General features: G+C 37.8%; 4 protein-coding genes across 6 annotated transcripts in view; 2 read left to right on the plus strand and 2 right to left on the minus strand.

Moving 5' to 3' along the window:
- The first annotated feature begins 818 nt into the window (after nt 1–818).
- On the plus strand, nt 819–3212 carry mplkip (M-phase specific PLK1 interacting protein). The gene is made up of 2 exons (XM_056235522.1): nt 819–1273; nt 1498–3212. The coding sequence occupies exons 1-2, from the start codon at nt 941–943 to the stop codon at nt 1693–1695; spliced, it is 531 nt and encodes a 176-aa protein (XP_056091497.1). The 5' UTR covers nt 819–940; the 3' UTR covers nt 1696–3212.
- A 184-nt stretch (nt 3213–3396) lies between these two features.
- Nucleotides 3397–8535, minus strand: ralab (v-ral simian leukemia viral oncogene homolog Ab (ras related)). 2 transcript variants are annotated; one of them, XM_056235500.1, is made up of 5 exons: nt 8133–8535; nt 5546–5738; nt 5257–5465; nt 5006–5180; nt 3397–4605 (listed from the first exon to the last, which is right to left on the minus strand). In XM_056235500.1, the coding sequence occupies exons 2-5, from the start codon at nt 5645–5647 to the stop codon at nt 4483–4485; spliced, it is 609 nt and encodes a 202-aa protein (XP_056091475.1). In that variant the 5' UTR covers nt 5648–5738; nt 8133–8535; the 3' UTR covers nt 3397–4482. The 2 variants fall into 2 exon arrangements, with proteins under 2 accessions (XP_056091475.1, XP_056091476.1); XM_056235501.1 differs by lacking the exon at nt 8133–8535 and having other exon boundaries at nt 5546–5795.
- Nucleotides 8536–9984: 1449 nt separating this feature from the next.
- cunh7orf25 (chromosome unknown C7orf25 homolog) lies at nt 9985–12135 on the minus strand. 2 transcript variants are annotated; one of them, XM_056235523.1, is made up of 2 exons: nt 12094–12135; nt 9985–11505 (listed from the first exon to the last, which is right to left on the minus strand). In XM_056235523.1, exon 2 carries the CDS (start codon nt 11485–11487, stop codon nt 10165–10167), a length of 1323 nt encoding a protein of 440 aa, XP_056091498.1. In that variant the 5' UTR covers nt 11488–11505; nt 12094–12135; the 3' UTR covers nt 9985–10164. The 2 variants fall into 2 exon arrangements, with proteins under 2 accessions (XP_056091498.1, XP_056091499.1); XM_056235524.1 differs by having other exon boundaries at nt 12045–12120.
- A 916-nt stretch (nt 12136–13051) lies between these two features.
- The window catches only part of fbxl7 (F-box and leucine-rich repeat protein 7), a 34098-nt gene continuing 28818 nt past the window's right edge, over nt 13052–18331 (plus strand). The window contains exons 1-3 of the mRNA XM_056235511.1: nt 13052–13212; nt 13312–13482; nt 16534–16623. Of these exons, the coding sequence (XP_056091486.1) occupies nt 13446–13482; nt 16534–16623 (127 nt within the window). The 5' untranslated portion in view covers nt 13052–13212; nt 13312–13445. The remainder of the gene's footprint in view (nt 13213–13311; nt 13483–16533; nt 16624–18331) is intronic.

The raw sequence follows: 18331 nt of genomic DNA on the forward strand, positions 1-18331 counted from the left end.
TCTTTAAAAAAAAAGATAATAATAAATCTTCCCAGGAACTTTACATTTGTTTTCCATGACATGAGTTCTCAATTTTAACTTTTGGGGTCGGTCTTAGACAACTATTAAATATGAAGCCTGTTTTATCTTAAACAGGCTACTTCAGCATATTTGTTGCATGAAGCATAAGGAGACATTTTTGAGAAAAAGTGGGACTATAAAGGGATAAAAAAACGATGAAGTGTTCAGGAACATCGGATTATGTTCATGTCTAGGCCTACATGTAAGGAAGCCTTAAAATGTATACATTTATCTTCAAGGTGGGCTACAAATATAAAAGGCCCTGGTGAAAAGTCCAGCTGAGACCATGCATGAATACCACGCTGGTGGACCAGTAGTGTTTATCAACAACGGCCTTTCTGATTATAGTGATAGTGCTTGCAACAGCGCTTGCAACAACAAGGTCGTGAGTTTTAATCACAGGGAATGCATAAACTGATTTATTTTTTTATTTTAAGTAGGCAAAATCCTTTTGGAGTGCTCTAAAGGTGCATAGAAAATAAGGAAAACTGTTTGTCCATTGAGGCTACCAGCATCCAAAACACTGGAACGGTCAAATACAAAAATATTTGCCCAATGTTGGACAAAGTTTCTTGTTTATTGCTAAGTAGCCTACTTGGGGTAATGAGTGTGTTAATTACAATGAAACGTTGCTTAGAGGGTTGGTGTTAAACGGTACTTTCGATGATTAATGGGCGTTTGACGCTCCGTGAGAATAGGTGGCAGTATCGAGTCTTTCATTGGCGATGTTGTATTCAAATGATAATCGTCGAGAGACCATTCTTATTCCGGGTCGTTCTGTATTGTTATGCTAAGTGCAAAACAGGTTTAGGAGCTTCAGGTTATAAATACAGTCGTCATTTGAGGTTTAGGAAACAGTGTAGGAAAATACTACGACAGGATGCAAAGACCACAGTTTCGCCATCCCCGCCAGGGCTCTGGTCCACGGGCAGCAGGTTTCCGCAGCCCGCCTCCAGTTTACGACAGGACAGGGAGCATGTTTCCATCGCCTCCGTGGGCATTTTCCGGCCCTCCTCCGCCGTTTGGACCGAGATTTGGACCGTGTTCTCCCAATACCCCACCGAGAGAGTTTGGTGGTAATAGGGGCGGCGGTGGGAAATATAATAACGGTCAGTCTCCGGGTCAAACACCGCACAGATCGAACGCCAGTCCCCGAGGCGCACCGTTCAGACGCTCGCCGTATGAGAGTCCCGGGCGACACGCCGGATATCAGGTAGTTCACTCGTGTTCAGGCCCAAATGCGCGATTTTAGTTTTTAAACAGTTTTATGTGCTGTGATTTCGCCTCTTTGCAGCACTCTGCTGCTCTGAATGATCCCAAATAATTTCTGCGAATTGTGTGCGTTTATATTTTGTTGTTGGCTAAGACACTATAATATAACCTCTGATTAAATGTGGTCGTTTTAACGTCTTTCTGCATGATAATTTTCTCCTTAAGGGTTCACCACGGACATCCACACCATTTGGTTCAGCGCATGGCAGGGAGAGAGGGACAAATGATATGGAAAAGTATTACAAACCATCAATGCTTCAAGATCCCTGGGCTGAACTACAGCCTATCTCAGTGTCACAAACTCAGTCTAAATGCAACTCCAAACAAACCAATACAAGCAGACAAGGGAGGTACTACAATTAAAACGCAGTACATTTCTCTAACTTCAGTGAGAGGCAAAAGTCACTGAACAGTCCTTTTTATTTAGTGCAGCAGCTGTAGTGCACTAAACTTTTAAAGTCAAACGGAGCCAGACGAACACATGGACATGAGGCAGGATTCACCAGCAATAATTCTTGAGAAACTGACTCCACAGCATTTTTATGTACTTTCTTGTATTAAGAGACCTTCTCTTTTACTTTTATATCTGCACTTCAACGTCAGGATCATAAAAATGGGGGTGCGTTTGTAACTGGCAGCCTATTGAAAATAGTTTGCCATCTCTGGCACACTCCCATGGAGTTTGCAAATCTTTCATTGAATTCAGAGGAATATGTCTTCAAGCTCAAAATGCAGTCTAACAAAAGATGTCTGATCACCACATCCACCTACCTCTCCGTATTGACTGTGTGCTGTTAAATAGAACGGGTCAAGTATTTGTAGGTTTGGCTCCTTTAATAATTTTCTATGAACTGTTTTTTTTTTTTTTTAAACGTTTTTTTTTTGGTGACACTTTTTTGGTTTTATTAAAATCTATGGCTTTCTTTTCTGCATATAAAAAAAAAAAACGTGATTGATAACAGATATTGTCATTATAAATGGCCCACAAAGGACCATTGTTGAATTATAAGCCTAAATTAATTAAAAATTGAAATGCAATACAGTCCTTGTCAAAAAAACATTGAAAGTGGAAATCTGTTACGCTTTATTTACTAGTAAAAACATGTTTAATATCTTCAAAGTTAATCTTATTGTGGATTTTCAAAGATAATGTAGATAAAACACCATAACATTACTACACGTCTAAGGAAGTTGTAATTCAGTAATTACACTTTTTGCTGTAGGATATACCATATGAATCTCATGTTAGAGGTCTACAAAATAGATTTTTATTAATGTAACAGAAACAACATTTACATTTTGAAGTTTAGTATGCTTAAATGTTTGCTTTTCATTTTCATTCAACATTCGTATCACCAGAATTGCTGTTGTAATATTACATTAGAGATGTCTTTTTTTTTTTTTTTTTTGGTCCTTACCTTATTTAGCATTCAGATTCCTGCATGTTTAGCATTTGCCAAGAGACACCCAAAATATAGAATGAAATGAAGACATTTCATCTTGTATAAGTAATAAGAAAGACTCAAACAATAGAGGCTTATATTAAAATGTCTTGTTTTGTAAACATTTAGCACTCAAAGTCAGTGACTTTTTTTTTTCCACAAGTAATGAAGGGTTTCTTGAGGCATCCGCCATTGATAAGTCAGCATCATTGCCCCATGGCACACTCACCACACAAACAGACCAATCGAGAGCTTCGTTGAAGGGTATTAACCCACTATGACAGATAAAACTGAGGAAACAAAAGTTGCAAAAGCCACAGTGCACACATAGATTTAGGTAAAGACAGTTAAAAGAAGCTGTGTTTTAGCTGCAAAAGAACAATATTTGGTTAAAGCCAGAATAATGTGGAAATAAACTGTCAACATCACATTTATTTACACATGGGGATGTGCTTATTCAAAACCATTCATCAAAGGGTGACTGTTTTTTTTTACTCATATCTGCAGATAGAGTAGCCACCAGGACCAGGTGTCTGAAATGCAGATTATGTCCAGCCCTTTTAGAGTTTCTTAGTTTTAGTATGAGCGAGTATGATTTCGCAATATGCTCTTGCCCTCAAAATAACTAAAATTCTGAACATTTTAATTTACAATAGAAAATATAATTACACTGGATAAAAGTTGCAAGAAAATGTAAATTGCATATAAGTTCTAATAAAGTACACATTTCAGTCTGTAATAAAACATTCCAACCCGTTTTCACAGTAAAGTTGACAAGCTAGATGATGCTCTCATTTCTAAATGGCAAAATCCATGTGTTATTTGGGACCCATAGAAAAGCACAAATTAAACCTCTAAATCATGCACACAGGGATGAGTGAATAAGCCCTTTTGACTATATTTGATGCATGAGAGATTAGTTTATGTTAAATCACATATTTGAAACAAGCTTGATGCACTTAGGAAATTAAGATGAAATAAAGGACAGTGCCAAATATTCTGAAATGCATGGCCTTTTACACTTTAGAGTGTTTGAATTAAATCAAAAGTTTTTGGTAAAAGCCAATTTCTATGAACCCCATTAATTCTTGAGTTCATTAGATATTTAGCTGTTTTTAATCATTTGCGCATTGTCTTAGGAAGTATTTAGCAATGCTCATGTTAGACAAAGTCATATAGCTGTAATTTTCTTTTAGATAGGTGCCTAAAAGCATTCATGCATGGAGCTTAACACCCACTTTTGTATACTCTAACATTAAGGCTTTACTTTAAGAACTGAAAGAGAACAGGAGGTTTAAATCTCAAAACACACCGTGAACTTCGTAACAAATAGCTTGGAGTTGTAGTCTTTCCCAGCAGTGTTAGTGTTCAGCACTCAATGGACTCACACTTAACTAAAAGCAACTAAATTGAACGGAATCTAGTTACACGTTAAAATCATTATAGTAGTATTTTATGGTGTGCTTGAGCTGAGAAATGTTCTTATCTGATATGTCAGACCTTTGACACCATTTGTTATTTTAATGCATATCTGATATTCTGTCCACTTATACCCATTGAAGAACAAGACACTGACTGTTGACTAGATGTGTTTTTAAGAGGTGATCTCCAGCAGGTAACTGGAGAGTGATGAAACCTGATGGATTTTTTTTTTTGAAGCAGTGGAAGGGTAGAGAAGAGATGTTAGCATTCTAGTGCGACTCGGTTGTTATAAAATGCAACATCTTTCTCGAATTCTCTTTGCCAAACTTTTCCTCTTCTTTTTTCCATTTTTCTCTTTGCCATCTTCCATTTTTCTGGCTCTGATCTCACGCATGAGATCAAAAAACACCTGGAGAGATTATGAAGTTTGTATGAATGTCTCATTGAAGAAGAAAAAAATCCTCTTCAGTTCTGCTAAAACTAATTGATTCTGTTTATTAAAGCGATAGTCCATCCAAAAATGAAAATTCTGTCATCATGTCATCCAAACCTGTATGACTGACTGACTTTCTTCTGTGTAGCACAAAAGAAGATATTTTGAAGAATGTCTTTGTCTATATAAATGACAGTCAATTGGGGCTGTTTTTGTATTTTTAAACATTTTTCAAAGTACCTTCTTTTATGTTCCACAGAAGAAAAAGTCATACAGGTTTGAAACGACATGGGGGTGAGTAAATGATGACAAATAACACTTTTGGGTGAACTATCCCTTTAAGGATCACATGTAATGGTCGCCAAACCAGGCCTACCTTATCTACGTTGGCACGGGTTTTGGCAGAAGTCTCGACGTAGCTGACTGCCCACTGCTCTGCTCTGGCCTTGGCCTCCTCCACCCCGACTTGCCGTCGGTCCTCCAAGTCTGACTTATTTCCCACCAGCAGGAAAGGTACGTTATCCTCCTCCTTCACCCGAAGAATCTGTTCTCTTGAAGTTTAGAGATAAAATGAGAAAACTTTGACTAGTATTATATTAATCATCAGTTTCAAAGTCATTTCTCTACCTGAAATCAGCAGTTGCAGCAAAGGATTCAGATTCTGTAATTGAGAACACGCAAAGAAATCCCTCTCCGCTGCGGAAGTAGTTGTCCCGAATGGCAGCGTAGTCCTCCTGTCCTGCCGTGTCGAGGATGTCGATTTGGACCTCCTCTCCATCCAAAACCACCTTTTTTCTGTAGCTGTCAGCTTTAGTGGGCTCATAGTCTTCCACAAACTTGAAAGAGACCAGCATAATTATACTTTATGGGTAACATCAATTTACACACTGTGAAATTCCAAAATATTAAGCCTTACCTCATCATACATGAACTGCAGTGTTAGTGCTGACTTGCCCACGCCGCCACTGCCCACCATTATCACTTTGTGAAGGGCCAAAGCGTTCCTGTTAGCAGCCATGGCTTCAAGCAATGAAACAGGTGGCAGTGCAGTGAAGAAGTAGTGAAAAATCAGAGGTAGATGGGTATTAAGGGAACCCTAGAAAGAAGGTCTTTGAGAAGAACACAGCAGATGTTAAAGCTTATGAAACTTTTAACAATGCAAGACTGGTATTTTGCTCGTTCAGGAGCAATTACCGACATTCATTAATAATAATATATACCTGCACCCTTTCAAGTCAGTGAAACATGATTGGGCTGATTTTTATGAATAATCGACTTTCCGACCCTTCCTGTAATGATGAAAACACAGGCCTACTTTCTTTTCCATCCTCTGAGAAAATGCTAAAACAATGAGGCTTCTCATTAAGGCTAGCATAGCATTTGTCGGTTCCCTTCCTAACTGACACTGACATCATTGCTCACTCAGATTCTCTTAAAGGACTGTCAATACATAGTTAAAGGGATAGTTCACCCTAAATAAAATTCTGTCATCATATACGTACCCTTATGTTGTTCCGAACCTGTATTACTTTTTTTTTTTTTACTACTTTATGTGGAACATAAAAAAGTATTTTGGTATTAATGTTGATGACCAAACAGTTTTGGTGAACACCGACTTCCATTGTATGAACAAACATTTCTCAAAATATCTTTTTAATTGTTTACAGAATATAGAAAGTCATAAAAGGTGAGCAAATTATGACAGCATTTTCATTTTTAGGTGAACCATCACTCTAAATATTCCTAACAAATGTACATCCATGTGGAATCAATTGGCTTCCGTGTAACCAAGAAAATCCCATTTTAACTTTAAAAACACTGAGAGATTAGCCTCAAGGTCAGCCAACTGTCCAGATTGTGAGACTATTGGCCATAGGTGTTATCTGATAGTATGTAATAATTATATACAAAAAAAAAATCCTCTTTAAAAACCTGAAATCATGGGTGGAGTTACTAGACAATAATATAGGATTACAGCTATTGACTCAAGTGCAGACTGCTAACTACAGCATCTGTTTAAGGTTTACTCAGTTTACACAGCTCATCTGTAGTGTAGGAGAGGGTGTGGCAAATGGTCAATGACATGATGCATGCAGTACAGTTGATTGCTTTTACATGATTGACCCCACATAGTTGGTGCAAAGAGTGAGAGGGGAAAATAATGAAAAATTCAAATGAGCACTTGACTAATAGGGCATCACATTTCTATAAAGGTGTCTCAGTAGGCTTTTGTTTGTGGCACTGGTTCATTTGAATAACAGACGAGAATGTTACCAGGTTGCAATTTAAGGACTGGCAATAAAGCAGTAAATATTTTTGGACCAAAGACTACAGGTCGGGAATATTTCAATACAGTGTTGATGAAAGGGCCTTCTGTTAATTCATACAGACAGCATTCTTATCAAAAGATATCCTTTGATTCAAAATTAACATTTTCTGTCATAACATTTTTTTTACTTGTTAGCTTACACTGTATGGGCAGATATATAGATAGTTGTTAAAGTACCATACTACTCTGAGGTATTGATATCCACCTCTTAGGGGGTAAATAAGGCAAAGTTCCCCTCTTCAGGGTACAGCCCCGGCGAAAAGCCGTTTTACCCCAAAAGGTACAATTCTAGCACACTGAAAGTGTATATAGCCTATGAAAAGAATATACACGTTCTCTAATAACGGCCTTCACCTGTAGCAGCAGTATCATTTCAAATCTAGACCGTGTTGTAATTTGTCTCTACAAACATTTCATTTTGGGAGATTCACTATAATAATGTAAAAGTACATGTAAATATAATTTACAATGGCTACATCACATCACCTGCTTCCTTTGGCGCAATACTAACAGCTCGACGTGCACGTGACAGCTGTGATGATGTAGAAAGTGTAACGTTACTTTTAAAATCACAGTTTATACAGTGATCAGGGTGCTGGGACCTATTTCTGACCAATACAACTATTTATAGGGTCGTGATACATTTCTCAACAATTAAATAACGACTTACAATGCAAGCACGTGATATTGACACCTGTTCCGCATGTAACATTACAGTCGTTTACAGGAAAACAAGACTCGCGTGAATGGACTTAATTCACTCAATAGCCACAAGTGAGTGAATTATTTCAATGGTCTGCTGTGTCCCATCATTCAAAAAGAGAATAACGACAACATTGATTCAGAAAAGTGCTCATTGGTAGAGCTAATGCCTGCTGCTGAGCTAGCTAGCTAACTCAATCATTTCGAAATGACACGCACGATGGGCTGCTGTAGTTCGCGAGCTCTTGGAAGTAAAATCACGAGTGATTTTCCTGTTATATTTAAATACTCACAGCGCGCTAAATGCCACTTCCGTGTTTTAGAGAGGATTTCGTTTTAGCACTCCACAGCTAATAGGGAACACTACTGCTTTAGTACGATGTTGTCTATTAAGCCATCTAACAAATTAAACGAATGTCAGTCTTTATTACAATAAAAGTTGTAGAAAGGTATGTATAAATCAGATACTTACCAAATGAGCATTAGCTCGCGAGTTTGAAGTCTTGTTAGCTTTGCTGCTGCGGGCAGATTTGTTATGCTTCAGTGTATGACTAAGATGGGAGCAGCACTGCTGTCAGCTTCGGCTGGCTGGGCTTGGTCTTCTTCACACTGACTAAGTTACCAGGTTAATTCTGAATTACAAGAAGAAAAAAGTGCTAATATGCTAAGACCTGAATGTAACGTTACGCCACATGACTCGATGGGGTTACGTCCGTCATATGTTTTACTTCTCAAAACAATTTAGCCTTGTTTCTTTCACCTTTAAACTTTTTGTAATACTATTGTCTTGTCGATTATACGTCTACTACAGTATCGACTGTACAGTAGAGACGCAAACTAGCATGTTCTCAGACGTCATCACAATAATTGTCCACCTAGAGGTCTCCTGGTTAAATTGTACATCACTGCTAGGAAAATCATAATTTTAATAGGGAAGGCTAGTCTTTAATGAATGGAGAATTATTATTATTATAGCAGTTCAACAAAAATAAATACAAAATTCTAACCATAAATGCCGATTATCAAATTGGCATTCAACCATTCAGATTCTATATAGATCTCTTTCATAAGGCCATGGTAGTGGTGAGCTGGGCTGTGCCTGTGTGATAAGTAACTTTTTAGTTCCTCTCAAATAGAATCATAAATAACATAATGAATTAAGAATTAGAAGTTATTTTTTAAATATTAAAACATTTATCTCAATCTGAATTTCATTGCATTAGATCCAAGTGGCATCTGCAAATTATTAATGCTGGGACTAACTTCACTTTTTCCAATTATTTTTAATCAGTTGGTCTCAAGGTCATATCTCATGGATGTATGAAGCCAGTTCCTCTTGAGTACACAGGTATCTTAGCTAGCAGAATATCCACTGGTGTAGTTCACATCAATGGCAAACATGGATCACAAAGTTTGACAACCAGAAAGTGTCCCACCCTTTTTGAACATATAATGAAACCTTTTTTTTTATTTTTGTTGAAAGTGCTGTTTAAAAAACAAAACAAAAAACACTTGTTTTAATATTTTGTTATATAATGCAAATACATCTTTACATATATATAAAACATTATAATATTTATAAAACTACCGTTCAAAAATTTGTTGTCAGTAAAATCCTTGTAATGTTTTTGAAATAAGTCTTTAATGCTCACCCTGGCTGCATTTTTTATTCAAAAATATAAGCAATATCAGTAATATTGTGGAATAGTTTTATATTTTAAAATGTAATTCCTGTGATGTCAAAGCTGAAATTTTCCGCATCATTACTCCAGTCTTCTTCAATATCACATGATCCTTTAGAAATCATTGTAATATGTTGATGTGCTGCTCAAGTCAACAAGTGAAACATCATCACAGTTGAAAGCTGTTGTGCTGCTTAATATTTTCTTTCAGGGATCTGATGAATTGAAAGATCAAAAGAATAGGATTTATTTGCAATAGAAATACTTTGTATCATTTTACACTTACAGTAAAACCACAACATGACTTGGCTTCAATCGATCACAGAGATATATTATTCTTCATGAGGTAAAGCCATCTGAAGAGTGTTTATTTTGTACTCTTATGAAAATGTATGTGTCAAGATTAAATCAGAAATACTAGGTGCGTGAAAAGAAATTGAAAAGAAAAACACCCTAGGCATTTAGTCAAGAGCTTTGAAATGAAAGTATATGCCTTTGTTTAAACTGTTTTTGACACTATAAGCTATGATTTAATCATACATTTGGTTAATTTGACATCTCTGCTGGCTTTGCATTGAAATGCGGCCTTCGAGGGAGGCACTGAGCTCACTGAGTTTACATAAAGAGCCACAGAAACATTGCTGAGTGTCTGCGTCAGCCGTGCAATTTATTTGCGAGTATACAGTAGTGGCTCTCTTACAAGTGTCTGGTTTTAAGCATGACATATTACTCTAACCATCTCTTATACAATATAAATCTCCCCATATCTTATGCAATAACCTTCTTAATTGCTGACATGTTATTACTTTAACAGCCCTTCAGTCATATTGGAGTTGCTCTCCATTCTTTCCCCTCAGTGAGTGCGCGAGGTTGGTGGATGAACACGCTGTATCGCACACCCTGGTTAGCAGCAGCGCGAACGAATCCGCTATTCGCAGTCATAGTGATGGCCCGCAGCGTGTCCCCCGTCCCAAAGATCATCAGTGATCTACGGTTCACTTTTGAGCTCGCAACTAAGCGGTTGGTTCGCTCAGACGGCTGGTCCGGAACCACTTTGAGTCTGGCTAGCAGCTCCTCAGCTCGGGATTTTTCTCCTGGGCCTCCTAACGTATCCAAGATCACCCGGAAATCTTCAACTGCAGAATGACAAGCAAACAACTCTTTTCCCTTCATGAACTCCTCCAGCCGGGGCAGGACCTTCTCTTGCCGTTCCTGTGCGGCCTGCTCTGTCAGCACCACCTCTTTAAAAGTAAAGTGACAGTTGCCGTGGCTGAGGGAGGACACGTAAGTTATCAGAGTGGTGATGTCAAGGTTCACCCTGTTGCACACATCTACCTTCACCTCAGTAGGGAAGGCAAGGCTGGCCACAATGGTGTCTCGGTCAACTCGGGTGTGCATGAGGTCTGTATCGTCACTATCGTCGTCATCAGCATCCTCTTCTTCCTCGACCAAAAAATTATTTTCTCCCTCCTGGCCCTCTTCCACACCACCATGTTTGTCTTCACTGTCATCTTCCTCCTCCTCTTCCTCCTCCTCCTCTCCACTTTCGAGCATTGTATTAACAGCAACAATGTCACCTCTCACAGATATGCCCATCTCTTTGAGCTTGTCTGCCATAGGGCTGGATACCCCATTGTAGAAGGCAAATATAATGTGAGGGTTGCTGTACTGCACAGGCTGCTGCTGACTGGCCTCAAGGAAATCTTCAGCTTGCCGGATCACGCTTTTATCCCCATACTGGCCACGGCCTTGCCAGATGTTGTGTAGTGCCTCCGCCTTGCGCCCGATGGCTTTCACCCAAGTGTGCCCTCCGTTTGCCACCACGTCGACTACCAACGTCTGCTTCTGTCCATCAGGTCCCTCATAGGTGAACACGTGCAGGACGCTCAACACATTTTCTAGATTCTCGGCTGACTCAACGATGGCCCTTAAATGAGTGAGATTGGTGCTTTGCAGGTGGGACTCCTTGATCACAACCTTGCCGGCCTCCACCTTCTGTAGAAACTTGAGCTCAGCTCGGAGCTTACTGCACAGTTTAGCACGTCCCTCGACCTCACGGCCTTGTCGACTGCAAATCTTGCCCACTTGCTCAAGCAGCTCCTTGGCTACTCTGATCCTGTCCTGCAGTGTGTTGTAAGTAGCCATTGCTGTTGAACATTATTCCTACAAAATGAGAATTAAAAAGGTTTAAATAATGTCCACAGAGCTGCAAGACTCTATATATATATATATGCATAGAGAGAGAGAGAATTTACTTATTTTACTAGAATATTTAGAAATAAATCATCTATAATTTTCTAGATTTTGGTATGATTTAAAAAAAAATGGCAGGGTAATACACAAGATCTTCCAGGTAATCTCCCAAATCAATTTCGTTTTTTATATAAACCATTCATATTAATATCAGCAAAAGCAGGATACAGCAATATTTAAAGCATACTTGTATGAGCACTAAAGAAGTGCTAGAAAAACGAATAGTTCGCTAAGGCGTGGTTTTAACGAAACACTAGGATAAACCATACATAAAGATATAGTTTTCTACATTCTTACGAGAATATCAATCTGCCCAAATTATCACGCTGTTTTTACACACCGGCTCAAATACGTGGACATGTCAGCTTGCTTGGTTAAAGCCATGGTTTTCTACGAACCAGTCACATTTCCTCCTGTTTGCTTTTAATAAGAGAAGAATAACAACTGACCGTTTAGCTGAAGAAAAGCGAAGTTATCTGGAAACTGATATACACTTACAGCATGTACAGGTTCAAGGCAAGTTCTGTCTCTTCTGTTTTTTTTTTTTTGCCTGATGCTTTTTCAACCACGAAGAAGTAGCAAGCAGCGCTGTCATAATGTCAGTGAGTTTGTGTTGCCACCTAGCTTGGAGGTTATGAATTGCATGAATTGTTTGTAGGTTAGTGTAGTATATTGTTTCAATCGTGACAAATTCGGGACAAACGGATTATATTTTGTAATTTTATATTTTGATGACATATTTTGCATTATATAGCCTACATGTCCGCTTTTATTAGTCTATTTTGGACACACTGCCGATTTTCTTCACATAGTGGCATGCATTCATTAGACATTTTACATTTTATAATAAGTTACCATTAGGGCAAACATTTATTCCTTTAGAATAAATAGTACCTGTTTGTATGTTACTAGTATTATTTTTTAAATAGTAGTAAGCAATTCAGTTTTTTTTTTCAATCTCTTATAATTGTTTGATTTGTTTGCTTCTATTAAAGTTAAATAAAAATCTTGCTACTAACTTTATATTTTATTAGTAACAATTTAGATACACATTAATGCTGAATAAATATGTTTGTTTCAAATAAATTATTAAAATGGTTTATCTAGCAACTATCGTCATGGTAGCATAAGAAGTAAGACTAGTGAAAAATGTTTCTAGTAAAACTGAAATAGATATACGATCAATATTACAACTATAGCCTATATAGCACAGGAATATGTAGCGACTAATTGAATATAAAACTAGACACTTTTGGAATTTAGCCTATTTGTTTTTTATTATATATGAGGCTACCTTTTATGATTCTTAAAAATCATATAGCCTATATAAAAGCATATATAGCCTAAACTTCTCTTGTCTAGCTATTTATAGTTCGAAGTGAAATCGAAAAAAAATACTGTTACTGTACAGGAAAGAGGGAGGATATTAGGTCAAAGTGAGTCGCGATCGCTCGCTTGCATAGAGTGAACTCATGGTTACAGATTCTGCACGAGCGTATGCGTGCTCCTGACGCAACAAGTATCTGGTTTCTAGTCTCTCCTTTGGATGACTACGCGCTGTCTGGAGACGAAGAGCTTTTAACATAAAGAAACTGCATAGCCAACATTGTATCTGAAGTAATACAGTTTTTAAACTGTCGTTTGTGGAGCTGCGCTAAGTTTTAACCGATTGCATAATAGTGGCTCTGACTTTTACCGTTATTTCTACTCTTCTAGTTGCATTACAGGACCGAACTGTATTTGAAAGCAGTCTTTGACGGATTTGCATGACATCTTTTTTTTAGCCGTACGTGTTTTACGCATATGGATACTTTTCCGGAGCGCAGACGGTAGATTATGCATTCCACAGGATGGGTGCGAACAATGGGAAACAGAGCGGGAGTGAAGGTGAGTGCCAGAATCAAACTCTCACAGCCAGCCACAATGCTCCTTTTCCACTGTTAAATCTCGGTGTACAGCAGCCATAGTTGTGTCAACGTCACTATTCCCCATTATTCTTTGTGGGCAACAGTAGCCTTGCAGCAATCATCTCATTTTCTGTCATAGCATGAGCTTTTGATACATTTGAAAGGTCTTTCTGATGTTTCTGGCGTTTGTCCAAAATACATATGCATATTACATGTATGTATATGTATAGTTATAATTCTCCCATGTCTCTATGAACTGCATTTTGCCAATTTATGCCAATTTTTTTAATGTGACATTGTAAATTGTTTCATAACACTTCATTGTTTTTTAGTATTTCAGAATTTATTTTCATAATATTTATAATTTATATGTGTTTATTTTTATTCCAACTTGCTTTATATTTCTGCTTACAAGTCTACTTAAATGTAAACGCACATTAAAGGACTGCTATTCTCCTCTGTTTACCTTTTGTCACACACACACACACACACACACACACACACACACACACACACACACACACACACACACACACACACACACACACACACACACACACACACACACACACACACACACACACACACACAACAATTGGTCACTGGTCTAAAAAAGCAGCTTTATGAGACCTTAAGAGGTTTGTGTTTGTAGCTAATAAGAAATGAGTTTGTGCCAACATCAGAGTGCACAATTCAAGCTGACTGTTTTTTTGTTTTGTTTTTACTAAAGTAACCATCAACGGAGGGTGTGTGTACTTTAAAAAGATGGGAATCATGGCCTAACACATTCTATCATCTTAGATTGTGGGCTAATCTATTCTCCAAACATATAGGTATAGGCCAGGGCAGAGACTCTCCTTCGAAATGTGAATGCTGAAGGTTGCCACTGATCATGTCCTAATAACCATAAGCATTCCTGCCAGATATTTTGCTCTTAAAGAGTTAGTTCTTGGCAGTGTGAGAGACTTGTGGGTTTTTAAAGCACAGCAGATGAGATTTCTCTGGAAGGTCAAGGTTTGGCCCTCAAGACTGGCATGCATGAGAAAACCTAGAACTTCCCACATGCAGCTCTCCAATTTGCATATTTCACATATCACCATCTTTTGATGTAGAGGTCCTTTCAAAGTTGATGTTGTCTACTGATTAGATCAGTTATTACTGAATAGATAAGTTATTTATACTTAGGACCTCCCTTGATGTCATTAGTATTTCTATGTTCCATTCTAATGCACTAAAACTGCAGTTTGTAAGCCAACAAATTGCACTTTTCCCCGTAAAGTGGCTTAAACGCATTAAAATACTTGCTATTGTTTATTCTAGTGTCAGTTATGAGATGTTTTTACAGAGTACCAGTCTTTTTTTCCATTATTTGTTTTACAAACAGTACACTATGAGCCTTTAGTACATCATGGATGCATTAAAGCAAATGTTTGTTCATGTTTAATTTGCCGACTATGAACCTCTAATTCGAAAATTCTAATGTCAAAACAAACCTATAATGCCACTTTGTTTTGAATTTCTTATGGATGCTAAAAGATTTTAGCCATTTTCTTTTGCGTTCAGTCACAGTCACAGATGAACAGTGCAGTTTTTTGGTCGGTTTAAGGCTTTTAATTGAGGCACTGTAAACTTTAGAACTAATGTACAATCAAACATTTGTACCTTATTGCATATAAAAAACAGTAATACTGCACACTATTTTACCTTGCTCCTCATAGGCCTGTATTCATTGTTCTCTCCAAAATCATAAAAGGTGCTTGCTTCTTTTTGTAATTTTCATGTGAAATGTATGGTTGAGTATCTATGGCAGTAGCTTTGTAGAATTCCATCAATGTAATGTTCAAGTCAATTAATCTCATCAGCAGTGAAGCACATTCTTCAGAGACAATGAACAATAAACAATGCTTGTGATGTGATCAGACGTTGAATTCAAGGTTAGTGTCTGAGCAGATTTCACTTGGGTTCACTGATTTCACTGATCATTAAAAAAAAACCTGGCCTGAAATGTCTTTAGTGATATCACTGGGAGACTATTTAGTGAAAAACAGGTTTGTTTACAGAGCAAAACACATTTTTTGCTCAGCATGTGGAAGCTCCATCAGTCAGACCATTTAGGGTAAAATAAAAGCTTATGTGAACTCTAGTTGTGTTTGCTCTCTCATCGAGCCTGTAAACATGCCTCATATGTGACCTGATGCTCTGAAGTGCTATTGACACAAACAGGAGTGTTTAGGAAACATTCACACCAGGGCATGTTGTTTTAGGTTTACTGTTATCCAAAAAACAGAAATACATTTGCTCCTCAAATCATCACAACTAACCAATATGCAAATTGTAAGAAACACGAGGCTTAGGTTTGCTATTGTGTCTTGACTCTTTCCTAATTTGGAATGAACTTTTCAGAGACTTGTAAAACAAAAGGCTTTTCATTTAGCGTTCCAAAGAACTTCTTGATCACCATGAAAAAGTTTGTTTTGGCTTGTTTTTCAAAGTTTTTTAATAACTTTGATCATCTTTATTTAATATTTAGTGTTTTTATGAGATGAACTCAAATGAATGGCACTTCAGCTTGTTTTGTTTTTTTTGGGCACGTTTTTCTGAAATGTAATTTGTAAAAGAGCTTAAACTTTCCGTTTTTTTCATGTCCCTGCCATTGGGGAGAATCTGTGGGAGGCATGGTTTGTTATTCTAAGTTTGTGATGGACAGAAAAAGAATGCCTGGCATTTATCGTATGATTTGATGAATTCTGTTACATTCATCTCTTTTAACCATTACACAGTCATTTTTTTATTTGTGCACTCTCGACATTTAAAATATGTTTTGGTTGACTTTTTTGTATTGTGTATAGCATATATGAACAGATGTGTAAGTGTGCTGAATATATGATGCGGTTTTGATGATTTAATGTCTCTTTGTATTTTTTTTTATCTTGCTATGGCTTCTGCTTTTTAAGACTAATATGTGTATTCTCAATTTGTATTGTATCTCTGGGTGTCCTAAAGTGTCCTGGGGTGTTCTTTGTGATTTTAGGGAAAGGCAGTTCCAGTATTTCCTCCGACCTGAGTTCAAGTACGGATCAGACATCAACCAAAGCTCCAAAGAATGCAGCTACCAGTGAAGGTAGGCATATGGTCCTCATTAACCATCACTAGCTAGCCTTTTGGGTTTTTTCTTGTTTTTTTCCTTTTGACTTGTTGATTATTTTGGTGGAACTTTTTTTTAAAGCTATAAAAACTTAAAAATAAACTGGCCATCACAAACACTGCGGAGAACAGGGTTTCATTTTCATCCTTTTTCTCTTTTTTTCACAATCTAGCCTCCAAATCTGGTCCATAGTGTTGTTTAGAGTGTGCCTTGAAGGAAGAAAATCCGACTGGAAGTGTTTGGTTGAACTGTGTGAATGTGGATGAAAATAAAATGACAAATCCTGGGGAAATTGTGAAGCTGGCTTTAGAGGCCGTTTTCTTGTAAAGCTTTCTTAAGGTGACTAATTAGAAATTATGCCATATTTGTTTATGGGTGTGGTTAAAGGTGCTCTAAGCGATGTCATGCGTTTTTTAGGCCAAAACATTTTTTGTCACATACAGCAAACATCTCCTCACTATCCGCTAGCTGCCAGTCCCCTGAACACACTGTAAAGAAATGCGGTCTCTGTAGACAGCCCAGGCTCCACAAACAGCAACAAAAACAAACTGCAGCAACCCGCTCCACGAAACATAACAAACAGTGTTCCAGCCAATAACCAACGAGAAGGATTTGGGGGGTTAGTGCGCATACACACGAAGGGGGGTGTGGAGGAGAGAGAAGCATGAAGAGGGAAGTTAGAATTATATAACTCTTTAAGTTTGATATGGCCGACAAACGACCAAAGAGACGACGTTCCGATGAACAGATTGCAAAAATGCAAAGAAGAGTGAAAAGGAGAAGGAACGCGCAAAGTCCTGAATTTACATTGGAAAAGCCTTTGAAAAGGTAACGTTAGCGAGAACTCCGCCGGCAGAAGGGCTTCCAATCCGACATTCAGGTAGCTCTGTTTTTACTGGACAGGTGGGTAAATCCAGTTTGGTTTTTCTAAATGGACTTTCATGTTCGCCTAACAAACACAAGGATATAATTAGCTAGAACAATGCAGTCAGCGCTAACTTTGGTGAATACAACATATTGATACAGGTTTCTAGCAGCTAGCTATCGATCTCTATTGTAAATGATCAAGCAAACTCGCAGTAGGGCGACAGTTTGTGTGAATGATTGTTTTCACCCACTGTTTGTTATGAATTTGAATGTTCATTCATAGCCTATTGACAACTTTAACTAAATTTGTTTATGACGGAGCCGTTGTTTATGCTCACTGGGAAACGCGAAGCATAAATGAGGGAAAATTCAATTCAAATTTATTTGTATAGCGCTTTTCACAATAAAGTTTCAAAGCAGCTTTACAGAAAGTGCATTTCAGAAATGTACATAGAAAAAATACAGTTAGTTAATCGTGTATTAATTTAGGGCATTATAACATATCGCCGGCGTCACTCTTCACAGGTGTTTAGTCATCTCATCGCAGGTATTGGGGCATCTGAAGTCTCCGTGAGAGGCTGGATACAAACTGGAGCTGACGAACGCTATTTACCTCGGTAAATAACAGCAGAAAAGCAGATGGGAAATATTTAGCATAGCTGCTGTTCATAATATTAATGCATTCGATCTGATTCAACAGTAGTATAAAAGGTAAGCATTATGTGAATGCTTGGCTAAATAGATGCGTCTTTACTCTAGTTTTAAACTGGGACAGTGAGTCTGAGCCTCGAACAATATCAGGAAGGCTATTCCAGAG

The sequence above is a fragment of the Rhinichthys klamathensis genome, unplaced genomic scaffold (assembly GCF_029890125.1).
Source record: "Rhinichthys klamathensis goyatoka isolate OS25496 unplaced genomic scaffold, OSU_Roscu_1.1 h1tg000422l_1, whole genome shotgun sequence".
In the NCBI taxonomy this organism is placed as follows: Eukaryota; Metazoa; Chordata; class Actinopteri; order Cypriniformes; family Leuciscidae; genus Rhinichthys; species Rhinichthys klamathensis.

Coding starts and splice junctions, on each gene's coding strand:
- mplkip (XM_056235522.1), top strand. CDS start 941: ATGCAAAGACCACAGTTTCGCCATCCCCGCCAGGGCTCTGGTCCACGG. Junction 1,274..1,497: donor GGCGACACGCCGGATATCAG/GTAGTTCACTCG, acceptor TTTCTCCTTAAG/GGTTCACCACGGACATCCAC.
- ralab (XM_056235500.1), bottom strand. CDS start 5,647: ATGGCTGCTAACAGGAACGCTTTGGCCCTTCACAAAGTGATAATGGTG. Junction 5,466..5,545: donor TGCAGTTCATGTATGATGAG/GTAAGGCTTAAT, acceptor GTCTCTTTCAAG/TTTGTGGAAGACTATGAGCC. Junction 4,606..5,005: donor CCCGTGCCAACGTAGATAAG/GTAGGCCTGGTT, acceptor TAATCTCTCCAG/GTGTTTTTTGATCTCATGCG.
- cunh7orf25 (XM_056235523.1), bottom strand. CDS start 11,487: ATGGCTACTTACAACACACTGCAGGACAGGATCAGAGTAGCCAAGGAG.